This window comes from Anopheles funestus, chromosome 2RL (genome assembly GCF_943734845.2).
Source record: "Anopheles funestus chromosome 2RL, idAnoFuneDA-416_04, whole genome shotgun sequence".
Lineage (NCBI taxonomy): Eukaryota > Metazoa > Arthropoda > Insecta > Diptera > Culicidae > Anopheles > Anopheles funestus.
Window position 1 is genome coordinate 83,915,988 of NC_064598.1, and position 26,224 is coordinate 83,942,211.

General features: G+C 41.3%; 2 protein-coding genes across 18 annotated transcripts in view; one reads left to right on the forward strand and one right to left on the reverse strand.

The window, feature by feature from the left end:
* Window positions 1–26,224, reverse strand: part of LOC125764490 (UV excision repair protein RAD23 homolog B-like) — a 219,379-nt gene that overhangs the window by 54,441 nt on the left and 138,714 nt on the right. For 2 of the 17 annotated variants that reach the window (XM_049428815.1, XM_049428813.1), the window contains exon 1: window positions 23,207–24,968. The exons of 11 other annotated variants lie outside the window; for them this stretch is intronic. The gene's annotated coding sequence lies outside the window, so the exon portion shown is untranslated. Of the gene's footprint in view, window positions 1–22,227; window positions 24,969–26,224 lie in introns of those variants that run through there. 4 more of the 17 variants (XM_049428812.1, XM_049428814.1, XM_049428811.1 and 1 more) reach the window with 4 other exon arrangements.
* Window positions 5,492–8,446, forward strand: LOC125764483 (alpha-glucosidase-like). Its single transcript, XM_049428794.1, has 3 exons — window positions 5,492–7,681; window positions 7,757–8,193; window positions 8,258–8,446. Exons 1-3 carry the CDS (start codon window positions 6,413–6,415, stop codon window positions 8,391–8,393), a joined length of 1,842 nt encoding a protein of 613 aa, XP_049284751.1. The 5' UTR covers window positions 5,492–6,412; the 3' UTR covers window positions 8,394–8,446.

The following is a 26,224-nucleotide window of genomic DNA, read 5'->3' on the forward strand; positions in this document are numbered from 1 at the left end:
TTTCACCAAACGGAATGAAGCAAAAGCCAAAAAGCACAAAAGCGAGCGAAGCACTCTACTTAAAGGATCTTTTACGAGCGTTTACTAGCGCTGTGTGAGCGACCATAAGCCAAAATCCGTTCCAATGCAAAAGCATGAATCGAAATGTTGTGCTTCGGAGAAAAATTTTGGCATGTGGCTGTCGATGGGATGCACGAGCACGAGACAATCCCGGTATAAGGACACGAAATTTGAAGCTGATTTTCGGTGGGCGTAAATGGTGGGTGTTGGCAATGCTAGATTGTAACAAAAGAGCCAAGAATGGTCGCCTCTTTGTCGTGGTGTTTCGGTGTGTCCTAACCAGCCACCGATACAAGCGAATCGAATATGCTGCGGCACGAAACCTGCATAAACTCAACCCGGTCTGGATGGGTAAAATAAAACATTCGATAATCTGGCAAAGGCGTTCCGAGAGCGGTTAGATAATGGTAGTGAAAAAAATCCAGTTCAATGATTTGGGAAAGGTCACTAGTTAGAGCAGGATTTTTGGTAAAAAAACGATTTATTTTTGTAAATTTAGTTAAATAAATAATTAAAATTAAATCTGACTTATATTTTTTCCATTATACGACTTAATATTCGTTACCTGGATTTGTTAAAAAAAAAGATTTTCATTTTTCTTTTTTGTTAATTTTAGTTTTTCTTTTGTTCTTATCTTGTGAAAACAAGATTGATTTATCTGGTTAAAAAAATACAAAGAACATTAATGATTTATATCATGATTTCAGCAAATGTGTTTAAAGGTTGTAAACAAACTTCTTTTGTTTAACAGTTTTCTTTTTGCTACGAGGTTTTTAGTGAAATTGGTTAGTTTTTCCTCCAGTTTGTTTTATTTTAATATCTTAAACTTCTTTTGTATACATTTTCTACTCCTTTTAAAGAAAAAAGATACATCTTCTAGCATTGTAGAAATCAAATTTGTTGACATCACTGCTCTAGAAAAATGGTCCACCAAATGGACCAAAGGACGGTTCTTATATCAGAAAGTAACTGTATTGTCATTGCTATGGATTTTCTAACAAGCAGCATAGCTGTTAGCGATTAATGATTGGCACGATGAGAAAGCATATTTGCTGGCCAGCATTGACAACATGTGTATACAAAACGATTGAATCTGTTGTTGGGGTTAGGATTGGGGAAAAAAGCCAAAATAATTCCAGAAGGCAATGATTCAGGAAAATGTGCCATCGAAGGTCTTATGAAAAGCACTTTGTTTCAAAAAAAAAGCATGAAGAGAAATGACACAATATTTATTACTGGTAATGGTGAAAGGTACAAAAGGAAAACAAACCTTTCCATAAGTAAGAAAGTATCGTAAACTGTGCAACACAAACAACAAATTAATTCCATATCGTACCGTATATGAAAACTTGTCAAAAGATTAAACCATACATTTACCTTTTAACAAGAAGGAGAGAAATTTGCTTGAAAATACCCATGTGCGCTTTCACTTACGAGGCTGGTTGATGAGTAAGTTTCCTAAACGACCCATTAAAAGTTGCTACTTTGACACCCTGTCATCACCAGGGGTATCATATTTCGACTCCCCTTCTGTTGCAACTTGGTTGGTCGAGAATGCTCGACGAAACTGGCCCTGCATACTATATTGATCATTAGGGATTTTGACCAACTTTCTACCGCATTCGCAAAACTGACACAACCGTCTAGAAAAGTCAACCATCCATGGCAAACGTTGGCAAGACCTAAGTGTATAAAATGCGTGGTAATTAGCATCCTTTCTCCCATCGCCACATTTCGTTCAAGCTTTGATGGGGCAAATTAGAAGTGTCTGAAAATAAAAGTTCTCTGGAAGTTTCGAATAAAGTTGGTTCAAAATTTATACAACAAAGTTCCACCACTGACGTGTGCTTTTGCTGCGAATGTTTTCAGTGGCGTAAAAAATCTCGCAATAGAACCCACAAACACACACACTCAAGAGAAACGAATTGGTTCCACTAATTTATGACAAGATTTGATTGTAAAGGCTCATCGTCTCCTGTCTCCTGCAAACGTGCTCGTAACGTGTACCTAAATGGCCACCATCAAAACGGACCACTTACTATGCCACTCAAGGCGCCGACACTTACGCCGATCATTTTCTATTGGTTTTTTGTTTGTACTAGTGTGCCATTTTCGTTCCGCCTCGGATACGGTTTTAATATCATCCCACGGCCATACTGCTCTGCCCGGTACGATTTCACCGTGTACAAGTGCTGGCAATAAAATAAACAAATTCGTCGTCCAAATCCTTCCTGCCGGGGTACGGGAACTGGAAACTCAACCTTCTAACACACACACACACACGTCAGCTACAGGACACTAGCTGTACGCGTGCAGTTTACGGCTCCATTCAACGCCCTTGTATGTTACGACTCTCTGGTGCCAGCTTACGTTACGTCTTACGTCTTTCGTAGTGAAGCTTTTTCTGTCGTTGTTGCTGCTGTTTGTTGGTTATCTTTCCATTAGGAAGGACATTCCGCCGGTCTTATTTTGTGACGACATTTTCGGACTGTACGGGTGGGAATTCTAGTGTTTCCTTTTATGCTTTGTTTTTTTTTTGGACATGATTTTTCCTCCCGAGGTCATAAATATGTCATGGGTCGCTTGTTTCGCCTTTGGGGACGTAACGACACAATGGCCTCAGGCCCAACATTTCGACCAATTTGTTTGCACAAAAATGGTGCAAAGCATAACTTGCTCAACAAAAAAAAAAAACAAAAGATGACAAAACGGGTCAGTGGATAATGCCAGTACCCCTTTCTGGAAAATGGCAATGGCGAAAGCTTTAAATGGTGTTTAGGACGATAGCGTACTAACGGTTTGCGACGGGTGTGATTTGTTTTATGTATGTTCAGTTTAACAAACAATAAATATAAAAGTACGAAAATAGCAACACAAAAAACAAGGCACGTCTTTATTGAATAGTTAAAGTACCGTACTAAGCTTTGTCGTTGCAAATTGAAAGCTTAAAATAATACGCAAACATATGGGTGGTTCCGTGGTATTGTGCTTTGACGTTCATTTCAGTAGACAAAAGTTTGTGGATCGAATCTTATCTGGACTTAATCAGATCTCACTTACTTAAACCAAGAATCTCAAAACCGACTCTTAATCATCGTCCTAAAAAAACTCTAAACATTTCCCTAAGCCATGTAGCTTCATTAAAAAAAAGCTTCAACTTGATAGAGCTTTTCGTGTCACGGGTTGCTGCCAAACGATTTCGATCGTTCAGCTCAAGTGAGAGCGCAACTAAAACACTCGATCAAAATTTAGGTCAGGTATTGTGATACCGCATACATTCCCACACACACTCTCGGAGCCATCAGTGATTGACCTCTTGGTGCTTTTCAAGTGCTTCGAAAGGGCCAGGGCAACCGTACAGAAACTTAACTTCCTTCCAGCATCGGTTACCGTCCGGCAGTGATTGGATTTCTTTTAAGAAAATCCAGAAGCACTTAAGTGTGTACCAGACCTTGAAAAACCTCTGACAAGTGGTAGTACCTATAGCCGGGTATGGTAACAGCTTGCAAGGCTCGTGTACAATCTTCATCCAACCCCCCGGGGGAGTACGGTTTAGTGTATCTCGGAGTGTGGAGTGTGCACTTGGGTATCCCATGTTATAACCTTCTGACAAATTCAAAAAAAGAAAAAGGTTTTCCCACAGGAAATGGCTAACATTAAAACGGATGGGTATCGAGGGCTTTACAAAACTAAAGTTGTTGACGTAGTTACCTTCCTGTTTTTGGGGTTCGCTGACATGACTTTGAAATGTACCCGATGACGTGTCAATGGTGTTGATTTAAATGGAGTTTACACTTGATGGAATCGTTAACATTAAATTGTGTTTTTGACTCCAAAAATAGAAGACACCTCAGTGTGCAAAGTGTCTAAAATACCCCCCAATAAAATGAACCAATAAAAGCCAAAAGAAAAAAACGTCTTCAACCGTCTTGAACTTAATCGTCCGAACGTTTATAGATGATACTCGAGGGGAAACCTTAACTAGATACTCGCTGGGTAAACCAAGTCAAGATGCACCTTTACAGTGTAGTCCAAACTGGCATCGTTTTATGACTCGGAATACCGAACGTGAGGACCGGATCGCTGGTCATGCATTAATCATCAGGTGGAAAGTACTTTTGTTGCAGTTCCTATCACCTGCGGCATACTGCATACAGAGAGTCTTTTCACTGCTGCAGTTTTCTCATTCCACGCTGGGAACACCGGACACCGGAGTACTGCCCGATAGTACTGCTATACGTCTCAGCTAATGCAAGCATACTGGGAACGTAACTGGATGATCGCCTTTGGCCTCATCATTGCAAAATGCAGCCCTTCGGGGGAGTGTGATGGACCGGCTACAATGGTGGACGGTAGTCCGGTAATTGGTTTGTAATTGTACGGGAAAGCAATGGACTTTCTTGTGCAACTGACGGCTTCGGGTCATCAATAATTCATCTGCAAACCGTGGCCCAACTGTATACGGTGGTTTGTGGCGCGAGGATGAGCAAAACTGCATCACCAGTTTGAGGTGATCTGCCATACCCACCATTACCCAGCCGTGTATTTAACGGGGCTAGTGACAGGGTTTATGCGCTGGAGCGCGATAGTCTATTCGATTTCTAGGTTAATCGAGTAATTAATTAATTGATTACGATCGCAATCGCGCTTTCCGGAGGCGCTGGATCTTCGGTACGATAGGAGATAGCAACGCTTAACGAAACCGTTGTCCGGAATCGTAGCATCAAACCTGGGTGGCTTATTATGCACCATCTCTGTAGTGGCTAATTGATGCTACCAAATGCTACTAACAAGAAACAAAAACAAAAGCCCAACTTTTTTTCTTCTGCCGGCTACGTAAATGGTTTGAATAATTTCCCGAAGGGTGAAAGTGAATCATGAAGATTTCGTACCGCATGCGGTAGTGATCAATCGTGGAATCGGAATAGTTCCCTATCGAAAGACACAAAAAGTGAACCCCCAGGGTGGAGGTCTAGAGGAGTGCCTTACCACTATCTTCCTATCTCTCCCATTCGATTGTTCAATTATCTGCCCCGTTGTTGCGTTTCCCACGCGTTTTGGTTCCACGTTTCTTTGCACCCATTCTTACACAAGGCGGCCGGTGGTGGTGAGATAAATTCCTATAACGGCTACCAATATACGTGCCATCTCGTCCAGTACGCAGTTTATCAGCGGTCTTCCATTCTTCCCTGCTCATTGCGTCCCGTTCACCTGCGATCTTGTTAGGAAATGGTAGACGGTGCCCATAAAAACAATCATCAACCATTATCATCATCGCCATCATGAAGAATCGATGTTTATAGTGGAGCCGTTCTCTTGCCTACTTTCGATAAAGCTCGCGCGAATAGAAACCATTTCGTGGGATCTACGCTCCACATAAAGAACAATTTCCTTTTGGGGTGTTTTTTTTTGTTGCTGTTGGTTTGCTTTGTTTTTAGGGGATGAAATACTCCATCGCACATAAATAGCTTTTTCCAGATGTCGCCGGAAAGTTTTTGTTTGCCACGGAGCAGCACACAAAGTTAGTGAAATGTGTCATCGGGTTGTGTGCGGGAAGCTCGAACACACGATGTGTGTGTGCTGCTGCTTCGGTGTTTGGATGAAAAGTTTGCCCGAAACAGTTCATAATCTTAACCACTTGATTTGACCGCGAAAAGTTTTGATCTCAGCAGCATCATAAACCCCGGGACGCGTTGATCGTGTGGCTGTGTTTTATGACTTATGGTCTTGTCTGTGTGGCTGTGGCTTTTGTTCTGAAGATGATCCAATTTTTGTCACCCCACCAGAGATCTGTTTTTATGTTTTAAAGTTAAGTGTTCATAAACATTATTTTGACATTGTGATTACCATTAAATGCATTTAGATTTTTTATTATCTGTTCGCTGCTCAACAAAGTATTTGAGCGGTATTATTATGGTTACATTTTAAATACTCATTTATTGTTAGGTGATATTACGTATTCGTATTATTTATTATCAAACCAAGTTTTTTTTATTTCAATAAGGACGGTCAGGCCGTATGACTTAACCATACCAAGTTCAATAAAAAAATTTCAATTTACCAGCAACCATCATTTCACAACCGGAATCGAATCATAACTCCCAACCATTGCTTTATTTCTTTTGCTATGCTCCAACAGTCACAGTAAAACAATATCATCTGCCGCCATAAAACGGTTCAATTTAGCATGCAGTCGAAGGCTATCTTATCGCCATGCTCTTTAGCTTCGTAATCGTACCCCCTCCTGTGGTGATGCCAGATCCTTGGATCGATGTGAAAATAACAAAAGTTTAATAATGTCGTTATCATTATCATCATTCATTTGATAGAATGGAAAGAAAAAAACATACATATGCGGGCCTCCATCACAAACCTAACTGCGCCATCCATCTATCAGTGTCAGTGCAACTACCGTACCGTGCGGTACGATACGAAACACGGGATGAAGTTTTACCGACCATTATTGGTCACTTTCGCATTGGTGGTGGTTTTGTTGTGTGGTTTCAGTCAGGCAGCAGACGACAAGGATTGGTACCAGCATGCCACATTCTATCAGATCTATCCACGCTCGTTTCAAGATAGCAATGGCGATGGCATAGGAGATCTGAAGGGTATCACCTCCAGGATGGAGTACCTTGCCGGGCTGGGTATCGATGCGACCTGGCTCAGTCCACCGTTCGTATCACCGTTGGCAGACTTTGGGTACGATGTGGCCGATTTCTACGACATCCAACCGGAGTACGGTACGTTGGCCGATATGGAGGAACTGATCGCCGAAGCGCACCGTCACGGTATCAAGCTGATGCTGGACTTTATACCGAATCACAGCAGTGACGAGCACGATTGGTTCGTACAGTCGGCTACCGGGAACGCAAAGTACCGTGACTACTATATATGGCGTCCGGGCAAAGTGAACAGTGTGACGGGAGAGTTAGAACCACCGAACAATTGGATATCGGTGTTTGGTGGACCGGCCTGGACGTACGATACACGGCGCGGTGAGTTCTACCTGCATCAGTTCACGAAGAAGCAAGCGGATTTGAATTACCGCAATCCAACCGTGGTGCAGGAGATGACGGACATGCTCACGTTCTGGCTGGAGAAGGGTGTCGATGGGTTCCGACTGGATGCCATCAATCATATGTTTGAGGATCCACAGCTGAGAGATGAACCGCCTGGTTGGGGACCTCCAGGGTCGTATGATGAGTTGGATCACATCTACACCAAAGATAACCCGGACACGTACGGTGTGGTGTACAATTGGCGTGAACTGTGTGAAGACTATGGCAGGAGGTTCAATAAAACGATCATCATTATGACGGAGGCGTACGCATCGATCGAGAACACGATGCTGTACTACGAGGATGCGACCGGTACGCGACAGGGTGCCCATATGCCGTTTAACTTCCAGCTGATCTACGACTTCAAGAACGACCAGAATGCAATCGGGTTAAAGCAATCGATCGACTTCTGGATGAACCATATGCCGGCACGCCATACACCGAGCTGGGTGGCAGGATCGCACGATCATTCGCGTGTCGCCTCACGAGTTGGATTGGTACATGTCGATCAGGTGCTTACGCTAGTCCACACCCTACCAGGCACAAGCATCACATACTACGTAAGAAGAGTTCAAAAAATTTAACCTCCTTAATGAGAATTGTAACAATTTGACGATTACTTGCTTTCTGCTTAGGGCGAAGAGATCGGTATGTTTGATTTTAAGGAAGCGGAAACGTACGATAATCGTGATCCAAACCGTACACCGATGCAGTGGGATAATACGATATCGGCCGGATTTAGCACGAACCGTACCACCTGGCTAAGGCTTCATCCCGACTATCCGACGCGCAACGTCATGTTGCAGGAAGCGGCCGAGAAGAGTACGCTAAAGCATTTCCGCACACTGACGGCACTCAGGCGCCATCCTTCGCTGGTGCATGGTGAGTTTGTGCACCGTACCGTTGGTGCGGATGTGTACGCATTTAGCCGTGAGCTTCATGGCGAGGATACGCTTGTTACCGTGCTCAATATGGCGGCCAGTAATCGAACGGTTGATTTGGGAGATTTTGTGAATCTACCTCACCGGGTCAAGGTGGAGATAGCACAACCGGATTCCAACTACAAAGCAGGGTAGGTGTGAATGGGCTGTACATTGATAGTGGCAGACGGTAATTAAACATTTATTTGATTTCAGGGATGAAATTGATATTCACACAGTGACGCTACTGAAGCACGATTCTGTGGTATTGCGAGCCATTGCATCGGGATCGACTGGTATAAAGCTATCGATGATTGTCATGCTGTTGGCAGCGGTGAAACATTTGCTTTAAAAAGGCACCATTAAATTGTGGTAATAAAGGTACCATGTTGTTAATTTGTACAACCATTTTTAGCATTTTTAGCAGCACACCTTTCTGCAGGGTGGTAAACAATTAACCGAAACGCATCCCATTCGTGGCGTGAGGCATAACTCTAAGGCTAACACGGTGTAACCTCTTCCAAAACAAACGAACTAATTGAAAACCCGGTTCTGGCCGGGAGTGCTTATTTAAACTTTTACCAATTGGAGTGACACTTTGGCGTGACGAAACAAAAACCGTGCCCTGCTGCTACGGTAACGACCGGGTTTCGTGCACTGCGCGTCAGTGCAGTATGCAGCAACCGTTTTGCCGGTGTGTTGTACACATTCCGTGGCCCGAGTTTTCGTGAAGAAATTCGCATGTTGTCGCGCGTAATTAATTGTTTCCGGCAGACTCGTTCGGGCAGCATGAAGCCTTTGGGGGTAGTGATGGAAAATAAAACATAATGTTCAAAGCATGGAGAAAGGTATGGGAGCGTTGTGACAACGGGGAGGACAAGCAAAAAACCCTTTCGGTGACGGAGAGTGCAATCTCTGTTAGCCAACCGGCACTGACAAGTCGCCGGAAGAACCAAATTGCATGAGAAAGTGAAACAGGGCGGGTTCGGTTAGCTGGACGATTGCGGTGTTATGAGAGTAATTACAACGATGTCTATCCCGGGGAGGGTTGGTAAGCAAAGCCCAACCATGAAGCGGGGGGGAATGATTGGTCGTTGTCTGGAAAAGTAGCTTCCCCGGGGTCTACTTGTACTTGACCGTCGTGTTCGTGTCTGAACCGGTCGTGTCTCGGGCTTTGGCACAGCTGGACGACGGACAAGTTACACGTTCGTCCAACGTTGTGTTTGAGCTGTTTGAGCGAAGCGAACGGTGCAATATGTATGAACCTAAATCATTCTTCGTCGGCTATGATGGATAATTCTGGCAGTGTGGGATTTGAAGTTTAAGATCGTTTCATAATCCTCGTCTTGAAGTTTTAAGGTAGAGTTTTAGTGTTTTGCTAGCGTTGATGAGCAACGGTTGGCTATTTCTTTCCAACTTCCTTTCCTTCTGCAGAAGAGTTTTCCGAACGTTAGCCAGGTTTGTGATAATAAATCTGGATCAAGAAAATGGGGTTTGGTTTTTTTCGGGGTAAACTAGTTTGACGTGAAAGAAAATGTGGAAGCTAATTCCTGCGGTATTATGTTGTCAAAAACTTAGCGCAGGTGAAGTGTAATTTACGACGGTGCGGTAATAAGAAGAGAATGGAGTTTTGGTTTTGAAGACTGAGAAGAAAAAGACCATTTTTTTGTTTAGATTTTGGATCTTCTAGTATCGTGATAAAGCAATCAATTTTTTATTTAATTCGATGAACCATTGAATTATTGGTAAAAAATGCCCTAATAAACAGTAAACTTATTCCTATTTTTTTCTCCATCCGAAACAGATCAATTTCAACGGCAAACGAGAAGGACAAACAAACAACAGAATAAAGCAATTATTAAGGAGGTTTCAGTTTCAATTTTACTAACATCTCAATGGCCAACTCAGGCAAAAACTGAATAACGATACGAAGTACTCGATCGGGCAACCGGGGGGGAAAAAACATCCACCTTTTTGGACCGGTTTTCTTGTGACGAGAAAATCGTGCGGAAGCAATAAAATGCTACAAAAATAATAATAAAAGAAAAAACTGACCAATATCGGTCGTGGACAAGCCGATGAAGAGGACCGTGTAGACCCTCGTAGACACATTCCCACTTCCTGTCCGAATGCTTTTAAGCACTGACCACTCTCGCGAGAGATGTTTTTATTTCTTCTATCCCCTCCATCCCCCATTCCGTCGCCCCCTTCGTGTCAACGCTTTGGGTCAGTGCGATTTTGTTTATTTGTTTTTATTTTAGCTTTGTCCCGCATGCCGTTTGTTTCGAGACAAAACTCACATTCCGTACGAGTGGCGATTGAATGAACCGAACCGGAATGGTTACAGGAAAGGATCGCCATCGTGTTCCAGCTTTCCTGCACACGCTTCCGACACTTTTATTCTCGAGTGCACGGTTTTCCGGACCGTTCTGGAGAGGACGATGTTTGGGGTAGGTGTTTGTGTTGGTGTGGGTAGTTTTGTTTCATGCCAACGTTTATCGCGTTCTAGGCGAAACTGAAACGATTTTGTTTGAATGTTCGAAAGCAACGATGATGGACTGTTGGTCCATTTCCGGTTCTTTCCGGTGTGAGGAAAACGATTGTTTGTCACTGAAGCGGAAGGCAGACCGAGACTAGAAAGGATGGCCAATGAATGCAAAAAAAAAACCTGGAGGGAAAAACTTGAAGGCAAATCGCATCACGATTTATGTGCACATGTCGGTCCAGTTTGGGGAGGTCAGCGAAAAAGCGCGAAAAAGAAGCATAGCGGAGAGAAAAAGGATGTTTGCCGACTAGCCCAACCGGACGAAACAGCTGTAATCGGGTCAGCAATTTATTACAAATACCTAGCAGCAATTCATCGCGTGGAGACGGAAAGTCTGCGAAACACGTGTTCCGATTAAAGCGTGCGCGCGCGTGTGTGTTTGTGTATTAGAAATCGCGTAGAAACGTAATAGGGAAAATAGTTTGCTGAAACTGATAACGAGGTTACAAGCTATCCCCTTGTTTTTTACTGCGCCACACAAACACCCGCACACGAACAATATATCTCGCTTGGTGGTTGTGTAAAGTTCGATGTGTATTGCAGTTGCTCTAGCTGGTGGTTCTCTACTACTTCGCCAAAGTATTGGTGCAGTCGTGCGTATCGATTGAAGGAAAAACTTTACCCATTTTCCACCCCTTTATCGATAGGCGCGTCGATCGTTATTATGGACGGATACGTTGTAGCGGTGATAGAGTTTGATGCCCATGCGAAGGGAAAGGCCATTGCTATTTAAATGTTACACACATATATACGCTCGTTTTCCCTTTTTTCCAAACCACCCCTTCACTTTCGGACCAGTTCGAATAGATTGGAAAACTTAGACCAACCGAACTGGGACTGTTTCGTGTCGGAATGACGCGTTCGCTTCAGCAAATAATTGCAAGTGGTGGTATGATAATTTTATGACATCTTCGCACAGCGTCATCGATTCGTTTGTGACGAGCCTTTGGGGGTTAAAGTTAGCGTTTCCCGCCCATTCATGGGGGGGTGCGATATCGAAACCACGATAAATGTGGTCGGTAAAAATATTGGTTAAATATTGATTTTAAATGAATGGCATTTCAAGGATATTTGAATTATAATTCTAAATATTGCCACTTTAACATTGAGTTGAGTTGAAAGAGATTTAATTTTTTGTTATGATAGTTACAGCTTTATAAGAATGGAATTATTATTATAAAATAATAGTGTGATCTTCAGGGTCTCTCATAAATATGCATACTCCCGTACCAGAAGCTCATATCTGATGAGAATTGTTGTCTATTGATAGTATAAGTTTTTCCTCCACTTTTCGCATGAAATGATAGTGACGCAAACACCACAAAACTACTTGATGCCCGTGTGCGAATTTTCCAAACCAAAATGGGAAAAATATGGCATAACCATTTGCGATAGTTGACGCTGAAGATAAAGTTTTATTTTATTGAAAATGTAATGAAATTTTGAATCCCATTTCGGTGACTCCACAAGCTTTTCACCGGAGTGGTTTGGCATCAGGTTCACGCGGGGTTTTTTTGTGATCGTGTTAGTGCTTGGGACTTTACACTACTTTTAACCTTTCCGTTGAAGTCAGGCGTGATTTTGCTGCTTGAAAATGGGTTGAGTAGTTTGTGGTTTACTTTCAGAGATGTGGTATGAAATATGTAAAGTCGGAATAGGAAATGAGAAATTGCTTGGTTTAGGCGACTGACAGCATTTTAGATTTATTTACTATAGATTCGATATGAAACGAATCTTTATGGAAAATTTAATCAGACACAGTGCTTGAAAGCTTTGAACTGTTTTTTTTTTTCTGTTCGCTAGTGAGCTTTTTATTGTTTCGCCTCTTTTATTTGGTTTCGCATGACGTGAGTTATTTTAATGAGTGTTTGTTTCAGTGCTAACACCTAAAATCTACACTTTATCCGTGTTATAAGATCACATTTCAGTGATTATTTGTTGTATTTCGTATTAAAAGGACGCATCCAGTCGTGATTGTATATCAAAGGAAGGTGTGAAATTGCTTATCCCTAGAAGCGGATCACGCTCGGTTCAAAAGGGGATTTTAAGCGAAAAACCAATTCAAATGCTCGTTGTCACTTGTTTTCTTTACACTTCCCCTGACCCTGTTTGTACCTCTCACCTTTACGCTTTACATTTCACGTATATTCCGAAAGCACCAAACCGTCATACCACGCTGTTGGGCATCTTTTATCGTGCCTGTGGGCCACCAGATTCATTGCACGAATGTAGATATTGATTTTCATTGCCTTTGCCCCGTAAGTACGTTTTTGGTAGCGCGTACTTTTTTTTCTTTTTTTGGTTTGGTTTGGCTCTATTTTCTGCTTCGAGGGTGCTTGTTTTTGCGTAAAACAATATTCGGCTACCGAACGCAAAGCAACCGTGCGATGTGAAACCTCTAAGCCCAGCAGCAGAAGATAAAAAATCGATAACGAATCTAAGTCGTCGAAATTGAAAAGCTGCCCTTAAGGATAAAAATTAGATACAAAAAAAGGGGCCTAAAGCATAAATATTTTTTTAGAAGAAGTAAAAAAGTCGTCATTATATGAAATAACTTTCCGTTACTTGAGAGAATCGTCGCTCCGTTTGCTTCGGGTGGTGCAGTAACCATAATTGAAAAATTATCTTTATGCGTATCAGATTTACTACTGATAATGCGAAGCCTGCTGTAAGTTGAACCGTCTCTTTGGCATTAAATATCTTCAAAAATTGGACAAAACTAACTGGTTAGAAAATTATTGCAAATTTCTTTGATTTGTAATAAATTAATTGAATTTTTAAAATTATTCAATTCAATTTAATTAATTTAATAATTATTGATTGATAATTATGCCATTTTTCTAACAAAATAAATTGAAAATTTCAGCATTATATTAAAAAATATGTTTGAAGGAAAATTGCAAGCATGTTGAATTTCCTGTCTAAAGATGAAATTAAATTTTCCTTCTACTATCCACCTCGCTCTTCTCTTCCATCTCCCGCTTATTTACTACCAAACAGAACAATATTACTGTTTAGAAAACAAGATTAATGCTATGTAATGATGTTGGTGTTTCTAGGCCCTATTCATGGCACTTCGGCAACCTTTAATGCCAGTATTAAAATGGCAGATACGTGCACACGGTTTACTTGCTTTCTAAAAGCTCTTCCACTCTGAAGAAGCATGGCTTCGCACAGAAATCTGTCAGCATTTTCATAATTTCAAAGTGACACCACGATGAAAGCGAAGCGTGTTGTAGGATTACGATTACGTTGTAAAGAAGGGAGGATTTATTTCTACACAAGATCCGATCATGTATGAACAAATGTGGCTCCTCGGTAAAGAGGATTACGTCTTGTTCGGTGACACATTCGCAAGTGTAGTTTGATCATTTGGTGCATGCCAAGCGGAACCCATCAATGGAAATGGTATGCCGTTCGAGCATCCTTGATTGCTGACTTGAGATAAGGAGTTGCGTTTAAGAAACAAAAAACTCTTGTCTTTCGTTTTATAACGATTTGGTAACGGCACTCATAATGGAGAAACATTGTTCATGTGGTAAGCTTCTAAAGAGTGTTGGGTACTATGTTGGAAGAAATGGTTGGAAGTTGAAAGAAAATTTTGAAAAAATTGATTTCATTGTGGTACATTAAACATTCGAACTCAAGGACATAATTTTAGTCGCTCGCGTAAGCTTCCATTACCGGAATGAAAAGGTAACAGCGATGAAAAGATCCTTCAGCTCAAATACTTTAGAGATTCATATCTGAAGAGTATTCTTGTCTACCAGACGTGATCTTGGAATTATTGGCTTATAAACAGCGGATGAAAGAGAAAACTTGTCATAATCTGCCGAATATTAAGTTTATCAACAGTTTAGTGAAAAAAGAGTCATCTCCTAATATCCTCTCCTTTCAAGATGTCATGATAATGTAATGTTCTCTAGTGTGGAAAAGTGTTGTGAAGCAGAATGTTATTTCCGTAGGAAGGGAAACGTATTCGGCGAATTGGAAATGGGTTCCGGAGACAAAAAAAACCCATGAATACTTCCTTATTTTTCCTCCTTTTCTTTGGAAGGTCTTTTAAATATTGCACGACTTAACGTCAACCGGAGATACACATGCCCGATGACGAGTGGCACCGTTTGACGTGTATGAAATTTTACTTCGCCTCCAAAATTTTAGCTTCATTTCGGTTTTGCTTTGTCTTTGACTGATGTTCCAGGAACACGCACACAAAGAAGCTGTCGGTAAAGGAAATCGCATCGTACCATCTTGCTACAATGCGAACCTTCTTTTGGGAAATGTAAAAAGGAGCTAGAAGGCTAGGGAATAAAGCACCATCGGCTGGTAGTTCATCTTGTTGGCCAAAAACCTCGTTCGGTTCTGTTTTGTTTCCTCGACCAAGGCTCGACTAGAGAACCACAGTACGTACCCAACGCTTCGTAAAGGAAAAGATATGTCATGCGAAATGTCACCCTTAATAAAAACCCTCTTCATCGGGTGGTAAAACCTCCCACGCTTCCCGCTGGATGGCAACTTGAGATTTCGACATTTGCTATTCAACGGTTTGAAGGACATCTGCCAGCATAAAAGAGTACCAAGACGAAACGAAACGAAAAAAACCGTAACATGGTATAGAAGATTTTGCCTGCGATCAAATCAGATTGAGGGCTGGTGCTTTTTGGGGCATGCTGTCAAACGTGCGTGGCCGCATGATTGTAAAGCATTTCAAGGACACCTGGAAGATAGAGTCGCTTCACCGGCTTCATGGAAATAGCGTGGAAATTTGCGTACGTGTACGCCTTTTCATACTGTCACTTTCGCAAAAAAAATCCCCCGAAATGTACGCCACTTGTGCCATACGCATTTCTGGCGGAGGGAAAAGGGGAAAATACGCATTGTTGGACACGGTTTGGGTTGAGTGATGTTTGAAGGAAAAAAAACGCCTTTTGCCTTTTGCCGCAAACACGAGGAAAATTGGGAGGAAAAAAATGTAAATCCCCCCCCCCCCCCCATTTTTCCTTCTCCTCCGAAACCCTTTTCAAGCTCACACTTGTGAGGTTGTCTTGCGTTGACAAGGAAGATTATGGTTGGTGTTAGTAGTTATCCGGGGATGAACTCGCCTCGATGCGTGTGATCTTTTCATGCGCAGCAAATGATCCGATCAGTGAAATATCAATAATTTTCTACTTTTTCCCTCACGCAAACTTTGATGCCCGTTGATAATATGGTTTAAGAAAGGGCAATATTATTGCAGACTCCTTTTGAAAAGAAATAGTAAAAACGCATATAAAACATACTGAGAAAAATTGGGAATGGAAAATGGATTTATCGAAATGGTAATATAACACTGTCACTTTCACACAGCCATCTCGAGCCAAGATCTTCACAAACAGGCGCGAAACATGAACACATGCTTCGTGCAGAAGATAAACCGGGTATCAAATAGATCGACCGACAGGGACACACGATTAAAATTGATTTGATTGATCCTTTCGAACGAAACCGTAGTGAAATAAAAGGGATTCACGAACATCCAATACATCGTTTCTCCCTGCGTGTTCAAGGACATTGCTAACGTTTCTTTTTTGTTGATTGTATCTGGGCGTATGTTTTGTTCGCCCAGCATCAGTTTGTAACAGCCGGGCGTCAAATTTGATAGTACCGGGAAATGCTATCGACACTGACATCCTTTTTTTTGGGAATCCTTTCGCTAAAGTTTCAACTGGGGAGTGTGCTCACAAATGCGTGCTAAAATGCGTGGTTTTCTGTGGCTGAATACATGTCTTGCAGAAGGGATGCGTTGCGTGTCACGAGTAAATCCCATTGGCAACGAAGATCATGTCAATTAAGTTAATTGAAAACGAGATGTGAGAGATGGAACAGGTGACGCCAATGTGTTTAGAGCTCTATAGAGTCACACTTTTGAATTGTTTTTTTTTTAGTTGTTTGGGTTTTTAATTTTATTTTTCTTCTCCTCTATATTTGTTTTTCATTGTGTTTTTTATTTTTAAATTTTTGAATTAACTTTTTTGTTTTACTTAATATTTATACGCAGGTTGAAGATAAACATGTTTAACAAAAAGAAGTAAGCATTAAAATATTCCCCATTCGATTCAAACATTGTTCCATAACCAGCTCACACATTGATAATTTACTAGTTTAATTTCACAACATGGAAAATCAATAATCATCGATCGATGCCCAGCTCTGCTCCAGCTTCCCCAGTTTCCCATTCCTTCGTGTCCTTTAGTTACATACAAATCCATCCATTCCGAACGACACAATTTTATAACAAAAAATAATCAATAAACTACTCAACAAACCGTATCGCGAGTTGTCGCCCACTGGTGGCGATACGTTAATAGCCGTGAAGCGCTATGCCGTGTCCGCTTTCCGGAGTTCGACCACAAGCAACGACCTTCGCACAGGAAGTTTTTGATAATTTTGGCGGGAAGTGGTAAATGGCGCTTTAGTGTTGTGTCTGTCTGCGTGAGTGGTGGCATAGTTTTCGTTGAACACCGTACCATCTACCCCGTACGAGCTTCAAGTAAACATTGGATGAAGTGGAGGTCGTTCTGATTATCCCACGGTACACCGTCAAGGTGATGGACCCCGATGGGAAGATTAGCTGTGTGACGCTACCGGGTGAAAATTTGAAAAAGGAAAAACTAAACGGGGCGTGCTAATTTTAGCCAATGCGAAAGTAGCGCCACAGCTAAGTAAGTTTGTTTTGCTATTTTTTGTTACAAAAAAAATTAAATAAAAATTACAAATAATTACAATTTTTTATTTTTCTAAACAATATAAATTAAAAAAGTTAGTTTCATTCGCATTAAATTTGTTATTTCAACCAATAAAGCGATAAGCGATGTGTATTTTTGTTAGTGCTTAAAAGCAGGAAAAAAGGCAGGAAAATCTACCGCCTTTGTGTCAGTATCAACAAACCACAGACACAACCGAGCCCGGTTTACCAGACCTAACATTGGCCCCATTCACGGTCATCGATCGGTTCGGTTTCTGCAGTCTAATTTTACGACTTGTTTACATACTGCCCTACTCGTTTACTCGTCACTGGCGTTGTTTGCCGCGCTAACCAACAACCAGCCAAATTCTTTAGCGATCTTCAAACACCATGCGGACCGTTACAGCAGAGATTGTGCTGGGCGCCGTCAAGGGTGATGTTTAATGGGACGCGGCGGGAAAAATTAACCTCCTAGTTTGTACCTAATCTGTTGCATCCTGTCCCATTTTACCCCCACTGTCTCACCGGTAGAAAAGAAAGCCCCCAAAACCACCACAAGGCCACCATTGGCCGGAGGGCTATTTTTGTAAAATCCACCGTCCCAAGATCAGCGCTCGCGGGCAGTGCTGACAATATAAAATCATAATTAATTGAAAACACTTCACCAGCGGAACCAGTGTAAACTGAAGCTAGAAAGGGTGTCGTGGACTCGTGTGCCGGTGCGATGCCAAAGGCACCGTGATTAATGAGCCGCACTTGTCAGAGCATGGATTCCCTTTGGTGGTGGTGTCCCTTTGGTTCGCGTCACGATGTCGAGATGTCGCGTGATAGCGAGTCAAGCTTTTCTACACGCCCCAAAAACTAAATCGCGTCCGGTCTGTTGGGTCACGAACCGTTACGTTGGTTTGGGCATTTGAAAAAAAAACACACTAGAAGCCGCCTGCTGCCGGTGATTTAATTGGCAACACCATGTGATATGTGAGCTCAACGCGAGTGCATTAAAACACAATCACTTACGGGTATGTTCGGAACGTTTCTTGAGTAGTTGGCATTCGTTTGGTGAAGGGATGCTTCGCCATGAAGGGAATTGTAATCGAGATTGGGGATTGTACACATTACAGCAGTTACGATATGAATTGTTTCATTCACGTGCCATTTCTGCAATGCTGAAGATACAAATGAGGAGAACGTGGATCTCCGGTTTGGCAAGCGAGTTGACACATTCATTAGGAAAATGTGTTAAATTATTGGTGCAAAATGTTGGGCAGACTTCGAATGGGTTTGCAGCACGGTGCACATCCACCAGAGTATGCTAATTAATCGTGATTTGTTCACTGTTAGTGGAGCCGTTCAAATGAATCTTCGGGGCTTTGCACAGTAATTTTAACTTTTCCTACAGAATAAAGAATAACTTTTGAAACAACATTGAGGTGAATAAGTGATCTTTAAAACTTTTCTATACTGTAAAAAGAGTAATACTCTATTGATTATATTGAATATTTCTCTTCCAGAGGGAACTTTCAAAACCATACATAATTTTAGCTTCTCAATGAAGAACTCTGTCATGAACTTGGAACTTCAAGAAATTGAATACTTTGACTTTAATTCTTTATTATATTAATTTCTGAATAAAGTTCTGAGTCTAAAATGTATTACTCAAAAATTGAATAAATTCAGAAAACAGAATATATGTTTTTGAAAATTAGCAATGATTTAAACGACTGAAGATGTTCGAATACGGCCAAGTCATTCTTCAGAAAATAAAGAATACTGACGACCGCATTTGTTCCCTTTGGTCTTTTCATAAAGAAATGCCACCCGATTCACTCCAACAGTTACTACATCCAAATGCTACAATCTCGGTACACATTTTCTTCCTAAAACGTGCCTTTACGGATTCTTCAGTGATTTCCCTGTTTTTCAACATGAAACGCTTTTGCCTACGATTATTGCTTCATCTTCAACTCCTACCAAACATCAAGCGCAAACAGTGTGTGGGTCTGGGAAATTGAAAATTGAAATGAGGAAACTAACCGCAAAACGATTTAATGTGTTTCTGCGGTTGTTATCCTGTGTTCTGCTTACTTCCCACCGATATCTCCCCGCAGAGCAGAGAGCAGAAACGGAGCAGTACTTTTATGTTTCCTGTGCAACTAACTCACTCAGTGTTCCTTGATTCCCTTAAGTAACGCACAGCCAGTAACCGTGGTTGGAAGGCACATCCGTGATTTACGGTTAACTACACTTCCTCGTACTTCCTTCAAACCTTAAAACTAGTGCACTGGGTTTAACACTGCTCCGGAGCAGGGGTTTTTATTTGCTTGGTAGCTTGTGGTAGTACTATAGCCTTCATTATCATCACCCTAATCGTGCTGGAACCGGGGATTTGGTTTTGTAGGAAAATTTTGCGAGACAGGTGAAGCAGTTCACAAGTTACCGGTTTAGTGCGAAACACGTTGATAAGTGTGCTGCCGGATGGAAGATTTGCAGAAATGATTGTTTGCCTTACCTGGCCGACAACAGAAGGTTGGCAACCCAAAAGTCATAAAGCTGTAAACAGATTAAATTAAGAGAAGTTGATTGCTTTGGACGGTTTCACGTCTTTACGAAATGGTTTGATAAAAGATAGAGCAGTTTCACCAAAGGAAAAAAAGGAAGCTAGAATTCCATTCCAGACCCAACATTTTGAGCCAACATCCAGACCCAACATCTTCTTGCAGGAGATCAGCTAGTTCATAAGCCGAGAACTACATACGGTTGAAGCTTTAATAAAGCTTACCTATTGATTATATTGCCGAGATATGTCTTATTTATTCCAAATTAACCTCAACGTGACAAATGACAAGCTTAGTAAAAGGTCGTTATTAATTTTCGACTCATCTGCCAACAGATTGCCAACGCGAAGAAAGAGCGAAATGCGAACTCTCGTGCTCGTTATTAATAGCTATTGTTAAGGGATGGAACTAAAGCTCAACACACGAAGGTAGGCTCAAAGTGTACGCTTCACCACAAAATTGCTTCCCATTCATCACCTCTTCATCGTTATTCGAGTTGATAATCCACCATGCAAGGACACTGGGTCGGACACTGGTTGGTTGTGGACCATCATTAGTGTACCCGAAACACACAAAACTCTTACGATCACACGTTCCTAATAAGGTTACGCACCAGCTGGTATTTACGATGGTTGAAAATCGGAGACAGCTCGTTTCGTAGCATTCACAATGGAAGGAAGGATTGTTAACTTCTTTACCTCCAAAACAAAAAAAGGTACAACAGCTACTTTTGCATGTATTTCGAATGTAAGTGTTGAAAGCAAATTTACTTGTGTCTGTGTAGAAAAAGTGTTTTAAAATGACGCAAAAAAAAATCACAAAAATCATGTAGTTTGGCTTTTCACAGCAACTTGTCAGTCAATTTTAAACAGCAAACGTTTGCTGTTTGCTTTCTTCCACTGTTTCTGGGTCGGGAGAGTCCGGGGTATTGTTGTCGTTGTCGTGGTAAGAAAGCATGATTTAATGTTGCCCATTTGGTTCATTCATCGATTCGCGACTGGTGGTATTGAGATTGATGAAGTGGTTTTACAGCTTGTTGGATCATTGTATTGGGCTTTGTTGATGTGGCTAAAAAGTTTGATCAGCAACTAACCATGATGGGGGAAAACTCTGGTAAAATTGGTTTTATGTTCGAGTAGTGTAACAAATTAATTTAGAGTAATATTGATACATTATTCATAATTAATTATGGGTGATAAAAACAGTGTACTTGAAGCTTTCGATAACTTTAAATTATTTCTTATTTTTTACAGTATGCAGTAAAGAATTTCTACTGGAAAGTACTACCAAAACATGTATCTGATTATTCAACTTTAGGAATTCTAAATTACCCAGGACCTGCCATTAGGAAATGCAAGTTTCTCCTTCCTACAGTTGTAGAATTTACAAATAGCCGTAAAAGTGCACTGGCGGAAAACCCCGTCTAAACAACATTAAATCTTTTACTCCAGAGGGGCATGTCTAGGCTTTTGCCAGGTTCAAACACGTCCCGGTAAAGCATCCGGTGACGTAAATTTTTTACCAACCAATTACAAACCATACATTCGTCCATGTGTCTAAAGCGAAAGGTTTGCAATAAACAAGCATTTTTTTCCCCCTGTAGCTCCATATAGGGGTTGGTCTGAAGCATGTACATACATCTACAATATGTACGTCACGCTTAAGATTGGCCCGCAGCGTCTAGCCCTGGATAACGTTCACCATTTCTCCATTTCCATTTTTTCAAACTAGTAATTTTGCATGCACCGGATGAGGATTGGTTTATTTATTCGACCAGTGTGCGTGTGTGTGTGTGTATGCATGTGTTGCTGACAGTAATTTGTTTACTTATTTGTTTACCTTCATAAGTGCGTACTTTGCCCGTACGCTACGATTTGATTCGATTTGGAAGGTGTTTCAAAAGAAAATGGTGCACCTTTTAATTGCGTTGAGTGCGTAATACGCAACCAAATTTACGTAGGAAAGGAACAATATTTCATATTGCTAGGCAGTGTTTGGTGTTTGGTTAGGATGTGTTTTTCTTTGTATAGAAAAAATCTCTACGTTTTGATAATAGCAGATGGATAATGTTACTCGTGCTGGGTGTGTTTTTACGGTGTATTGCTATGTATTGAAACATTCATGCCCGCAAGCTGTGGACGGTTTGGTTTTGTGAGACGTTATTTTTCCTGTTAGCTTAATCGGAATTTGTAGAAGCCACCTTCTTTCCCTGCTGGTGATCCTTTGTTTTCCTGTGCCGTGTGTAAAACGTCTGGAGTGGATTCTCTTCTTTGCCCTTTAAATTATATCTTTTTAAATTAAAAATAGCTTTTTTCTCGCAATATTTCACCAACAGAACAGCTTTTTTTTTCTTTTTCACCTGACACCACCACCGTATGGATGATTTTATGCACAATATTATGATAGCACTATTTATTTATTTTTCTCATTTGCACACACCACTTCACAGCGGGCTAGGAAAGCCAAACACAAGCTTTCGCTTAATTTTTTTTCAACCCCGAAAAATATGCCATACACACACACAAACACACCAAAACACACACACCCAATGTTGTAACTATTTTAACTATTTGCCTACCAATACGTGCACCATTGGTTGGATTGATTTAAAGAGCAATATTTAATGCAATTATTTGTTTACTTTTCTGCCTCAATCTTTCCGTAGTACACATACAAATGCTTCCCCACCCAAAAACTGGGTATGGGATGTAATTTTATCTCGCACCAAAAACCGGTCGGCCGAACAAACTTTGTGGACGATTCGTAACCGTACCAATCTGAATTTAATGTTTCCGGTTGTGATTGGTAGTTTTGTTTTTGGTTTTTGTTTTCGTATTTTATGCTCTTATTTAACTGTGTGTAGCTTCACTCCCGATAAGTGCCCGTAAGAAGCACAATTCGGGCAGTGTATTATGGTGCTGGTTTTAATCATTTTTCCCCCGGGGGATGATGGTTTTACGCCTTTGCCGCGCAAAAAGGATGCCCAGCACGATATAATCGGTGTAATCGATCGTTACGAAGGTCACGGAAGTGAGATGTAAAAACTCGCCAATTTAACGAATCTGGACGCGCGCGCGTTACCGAAACTGTCCGTTTTTGGGGGAGACGATTATTTGGACTGATCCTTTTTTTTTGCGTTAGAGCTCGTTAATGTGTGCTCTATCGCTGTGGGGCATAAAATGTTTCTTCTGCAGAATGAAACATATTTTAATCGAACGGGTTTTTTCTTTTGCATGTGCTGCCACGCATACACAAAACGCACCGCAAAATGGTCAATTCGTCCCGAACCAAAAAACAAAAATGTACGACCGTGAATAGACGCGCGAAAAATCCGTTACCGTATCGGTTTTAGTCACCGACTTTTATCGGTGCACGCGAACGCGATGCTTTCTTGAAACGTACTGTTTCTTTTGCGAGTGGTTTTGTGTCGCGAGACGTCCTCCGTTAGGGCTACGCACGTTTTTGTTGTTGTTGGCCACCTCTGTGTGTTGTACCGCTTCGGTCAACCGCCAGAGTCATGTCTCTCTTTGCGATGTTCATGCACGCACAAGCGCGGTTCCGCTCAAAGCGAAACAGCATCTCTTTCTGGCCGTGTGGATCGCTTGGCCACACGGCGTAAGGAAAATGAACGCCCAGCGTATCCCCCGGTGGATGTGAGAGAGAGTGTGGCTGTGTGTGAGAAGGTTTGACTCGAAATGATTTGCTGGGGCAAATGAATTGCTCCCTTCTGTGAGCTCCCCACTATGGGATGCAGAAGGGAGAAAATGGTATAAATTTGTTGTGGCAACATAAATATGTTTATATGATATGCTTTGCAACATAAATATGATTTATTTCTCAACAAATTAAAAGAGTTTCTAAATCAAACACGTTTGTTTGAATTTAGATAATATATTCAATATTTTAAAATTGAGTAAAAAGATGTTTTCTGTGTTAATCTATTTTAGCGTTAACACATTTCTATAAACACTTTGACAAGAAGGTGTTACTCACGATACAGACGGCTGACTTGCCATACTATCATACCGTTGCTTACCAATCACACGTTAAATTGGTATATTAAAGCAAATATACAACTCATGACATGCTGTGGGCATTTGCTGACAAATTTGTGTTATAAATTAATAAGCTCCCTATAAATAATACAATTGTTGCTGGGTAGACAGCTACCATCGATTTACACTGGCAGCTTAATTAATAGTGATGTGTCCAAAAAGCAATAAATGCATAACAGATTCGGGGTTCGGACTACCATATACGGAACGCACGATCTTTGCCAGAGGGCGCCATCTAATTGACTCCGGAAATAACCACTTCTTTTACGTTTTACGATAAAGCGATCGGATTGGAGGGGGATTGGTTTTGATGAACAGTGCAGTGTATGAAAAAAAAAAATCTTAAATCGACTATATTTTTTGTAATAAATACAGGGGAAAAAAGTTTAAAAAGAGTTTTGGTAGAAGCTAACAATCATGAGAACACTCCCCCTAGGTGGATATAGCTCAACCAGTGCAACCTGCCGTGTTCGCGCCTTGCTTCAACATAGGTTTCATGTTTTAGTTTGTGTTGGTTTTTTTTTGCTCCTTACTTTTATATCTTCACCCAAACCTGTCTCAATTTTCTTTGCTTTTTTTTGCTTCTCTTTAATCTCAACTTCAGTCTCCGTATCGTTCGATTTTGCATGCTGCTGCCGCTACTACTGCAGCCAATGTTGATGATAGTTTTGTTGTTGATTGAAACCGGGAAAGCGAACGTTCGCCGACATGACATAACTGTAACATGCGCTTGAGTTACGACGACGGCTCAGCATCATCGAGCAATAAGAGGGAACCGTTGAGAGGGAATTTGAGAAGTAGATGAAAAGATACATAAAAGAAACAACAAGGTCGCCGAGGAGGCGATAGCACTCGTGACCGAATGGAAGCTGGAGATTGTGGCAGGCCATGGGTTGTTTTATGCGCCAGTGAATATGAAAGGCCTCGGGGTGAAGGGGGTTGAGGTGGTTATGCTGAACCTGCGTTAGACAGGGAACAATAGATGAATGAGTTCCTGGGGGATGTGGCAATTGCTCCACTCCACTCCGAACAGAAGGAATCTCCATCTTTTTAGCATGTTATACAATTTATTTTTAATATTTTACAATATTTTTGGACAAGTTGTACGCAAGTTCTCAGGGAATATCTTTGTAATATTAATTAAACAATCGATGTTTTGAAGGATTTTTAAAAAAATATGTTACTTCCATAATTGCGTGAACTGTTGAGGCATTCCAGCAAGAGCGAGCTTGACATAATTCTCTCACTCTCGCTACATCGCAAGCGAAAAAGTTCATTTTGCTGTTCGGATTTTTCCCCGAGCATGCAGCAGGTTGTTGTTTCCCATTTTCTGGCGCAAAGCACCTTTTTTCCAGCAGCATTTTTTCCACCCAACAAAGGCCAGATTTATCTCACTCTGGCACACAGCAAGTCTGGACAAATCATATGTTTTTGCAACATACACTTATCCTGCTTCTGCAAACTAAACCCTGCACAAACTCGGGAAATCGATCGGAACTGGACCGCCGGTGTGGTACTGGGTGGTGTGTCTCGGGTTACCCGTTCCCGGGCGGGTAATATGTTTGTTCTTTTTCCGCTTTGCATCACTTTGTTCAGCCAAGGCATTGGCGGGTAAAGGGCAGAAGATGGCGAGTTGGAAAATCGCTGGGTTTTTGTTTGTACACCCGAAGCGAAGGAATAGTTTTTCTTGTGCAGTGTACGAATAATTAAGGGCAACTTTATCCAGCGCGAAGTTGCTTGGTTGAAGCTTTTAAAGCTTCATCCACAATGTCGGTACACGCTATGGATGCGAAGTCGTGGTGAGAGGGGGGAGGGGTGTTCATATACTGCAGGACTTTAAAGCGCAAGATTTGTGTCCATAACCGGACGATTGTCGTAATTAAACGAAGACGAGGGCAGATTATTGAACTCGGTGGTTAAAAATAAATGATGATGGTGGAAAATCGATCGAGGGATTTTATCCAGTCCGCCAGTATCGGTGTAAGAATGTGTGAAGAGTATCATAATTTTTCCTCAACAAAGATGGAATGATGGTACCGAACACGGCATTGATTAACATTATTTATACGTTCGAAACAATGAATAAATAAATATCTTTTAATTAGTTTAGTATAACCACGGAACAGGAGAGGTTCCGTTTTTCTTACCCGAATGAGGGATGATTTCAACGGGAATGTTTTTTTACTAACCTGAAACGAGAAAGAAAGGAAGTGAAGGATGATTAGTAAAAGTTAGAATAAAACCTAAAAATAGTAAAATATAAACTTTTTAACCGTTTTACGAACGAATTGCCCTTTGACC

Bases quoted from the DNA above. Each gene is read 5' to 3' on its own strand.
- LOC125764483 (XM_049428794.1), top strand. From the start codon at position 6,413: ATGCGGGCCTCCATCACAAACCTAACTGCGCCATCCATCTATCAGTGT. The intron at 7,682-7,756 runs GTAAGAAGAGTT...CTTTCTGCTTAG, and splicing joins GCACAAGCATCACATACTAC to GGCGAAGAGATCGGTATGTT. The intron at 8,194-8,257 runs GTAGGTGTGAAT...ATTTGATTTCAG, and splicing joins GATTCCAACTACAAAGCAGG to GGATGAAATTGATATTCACA.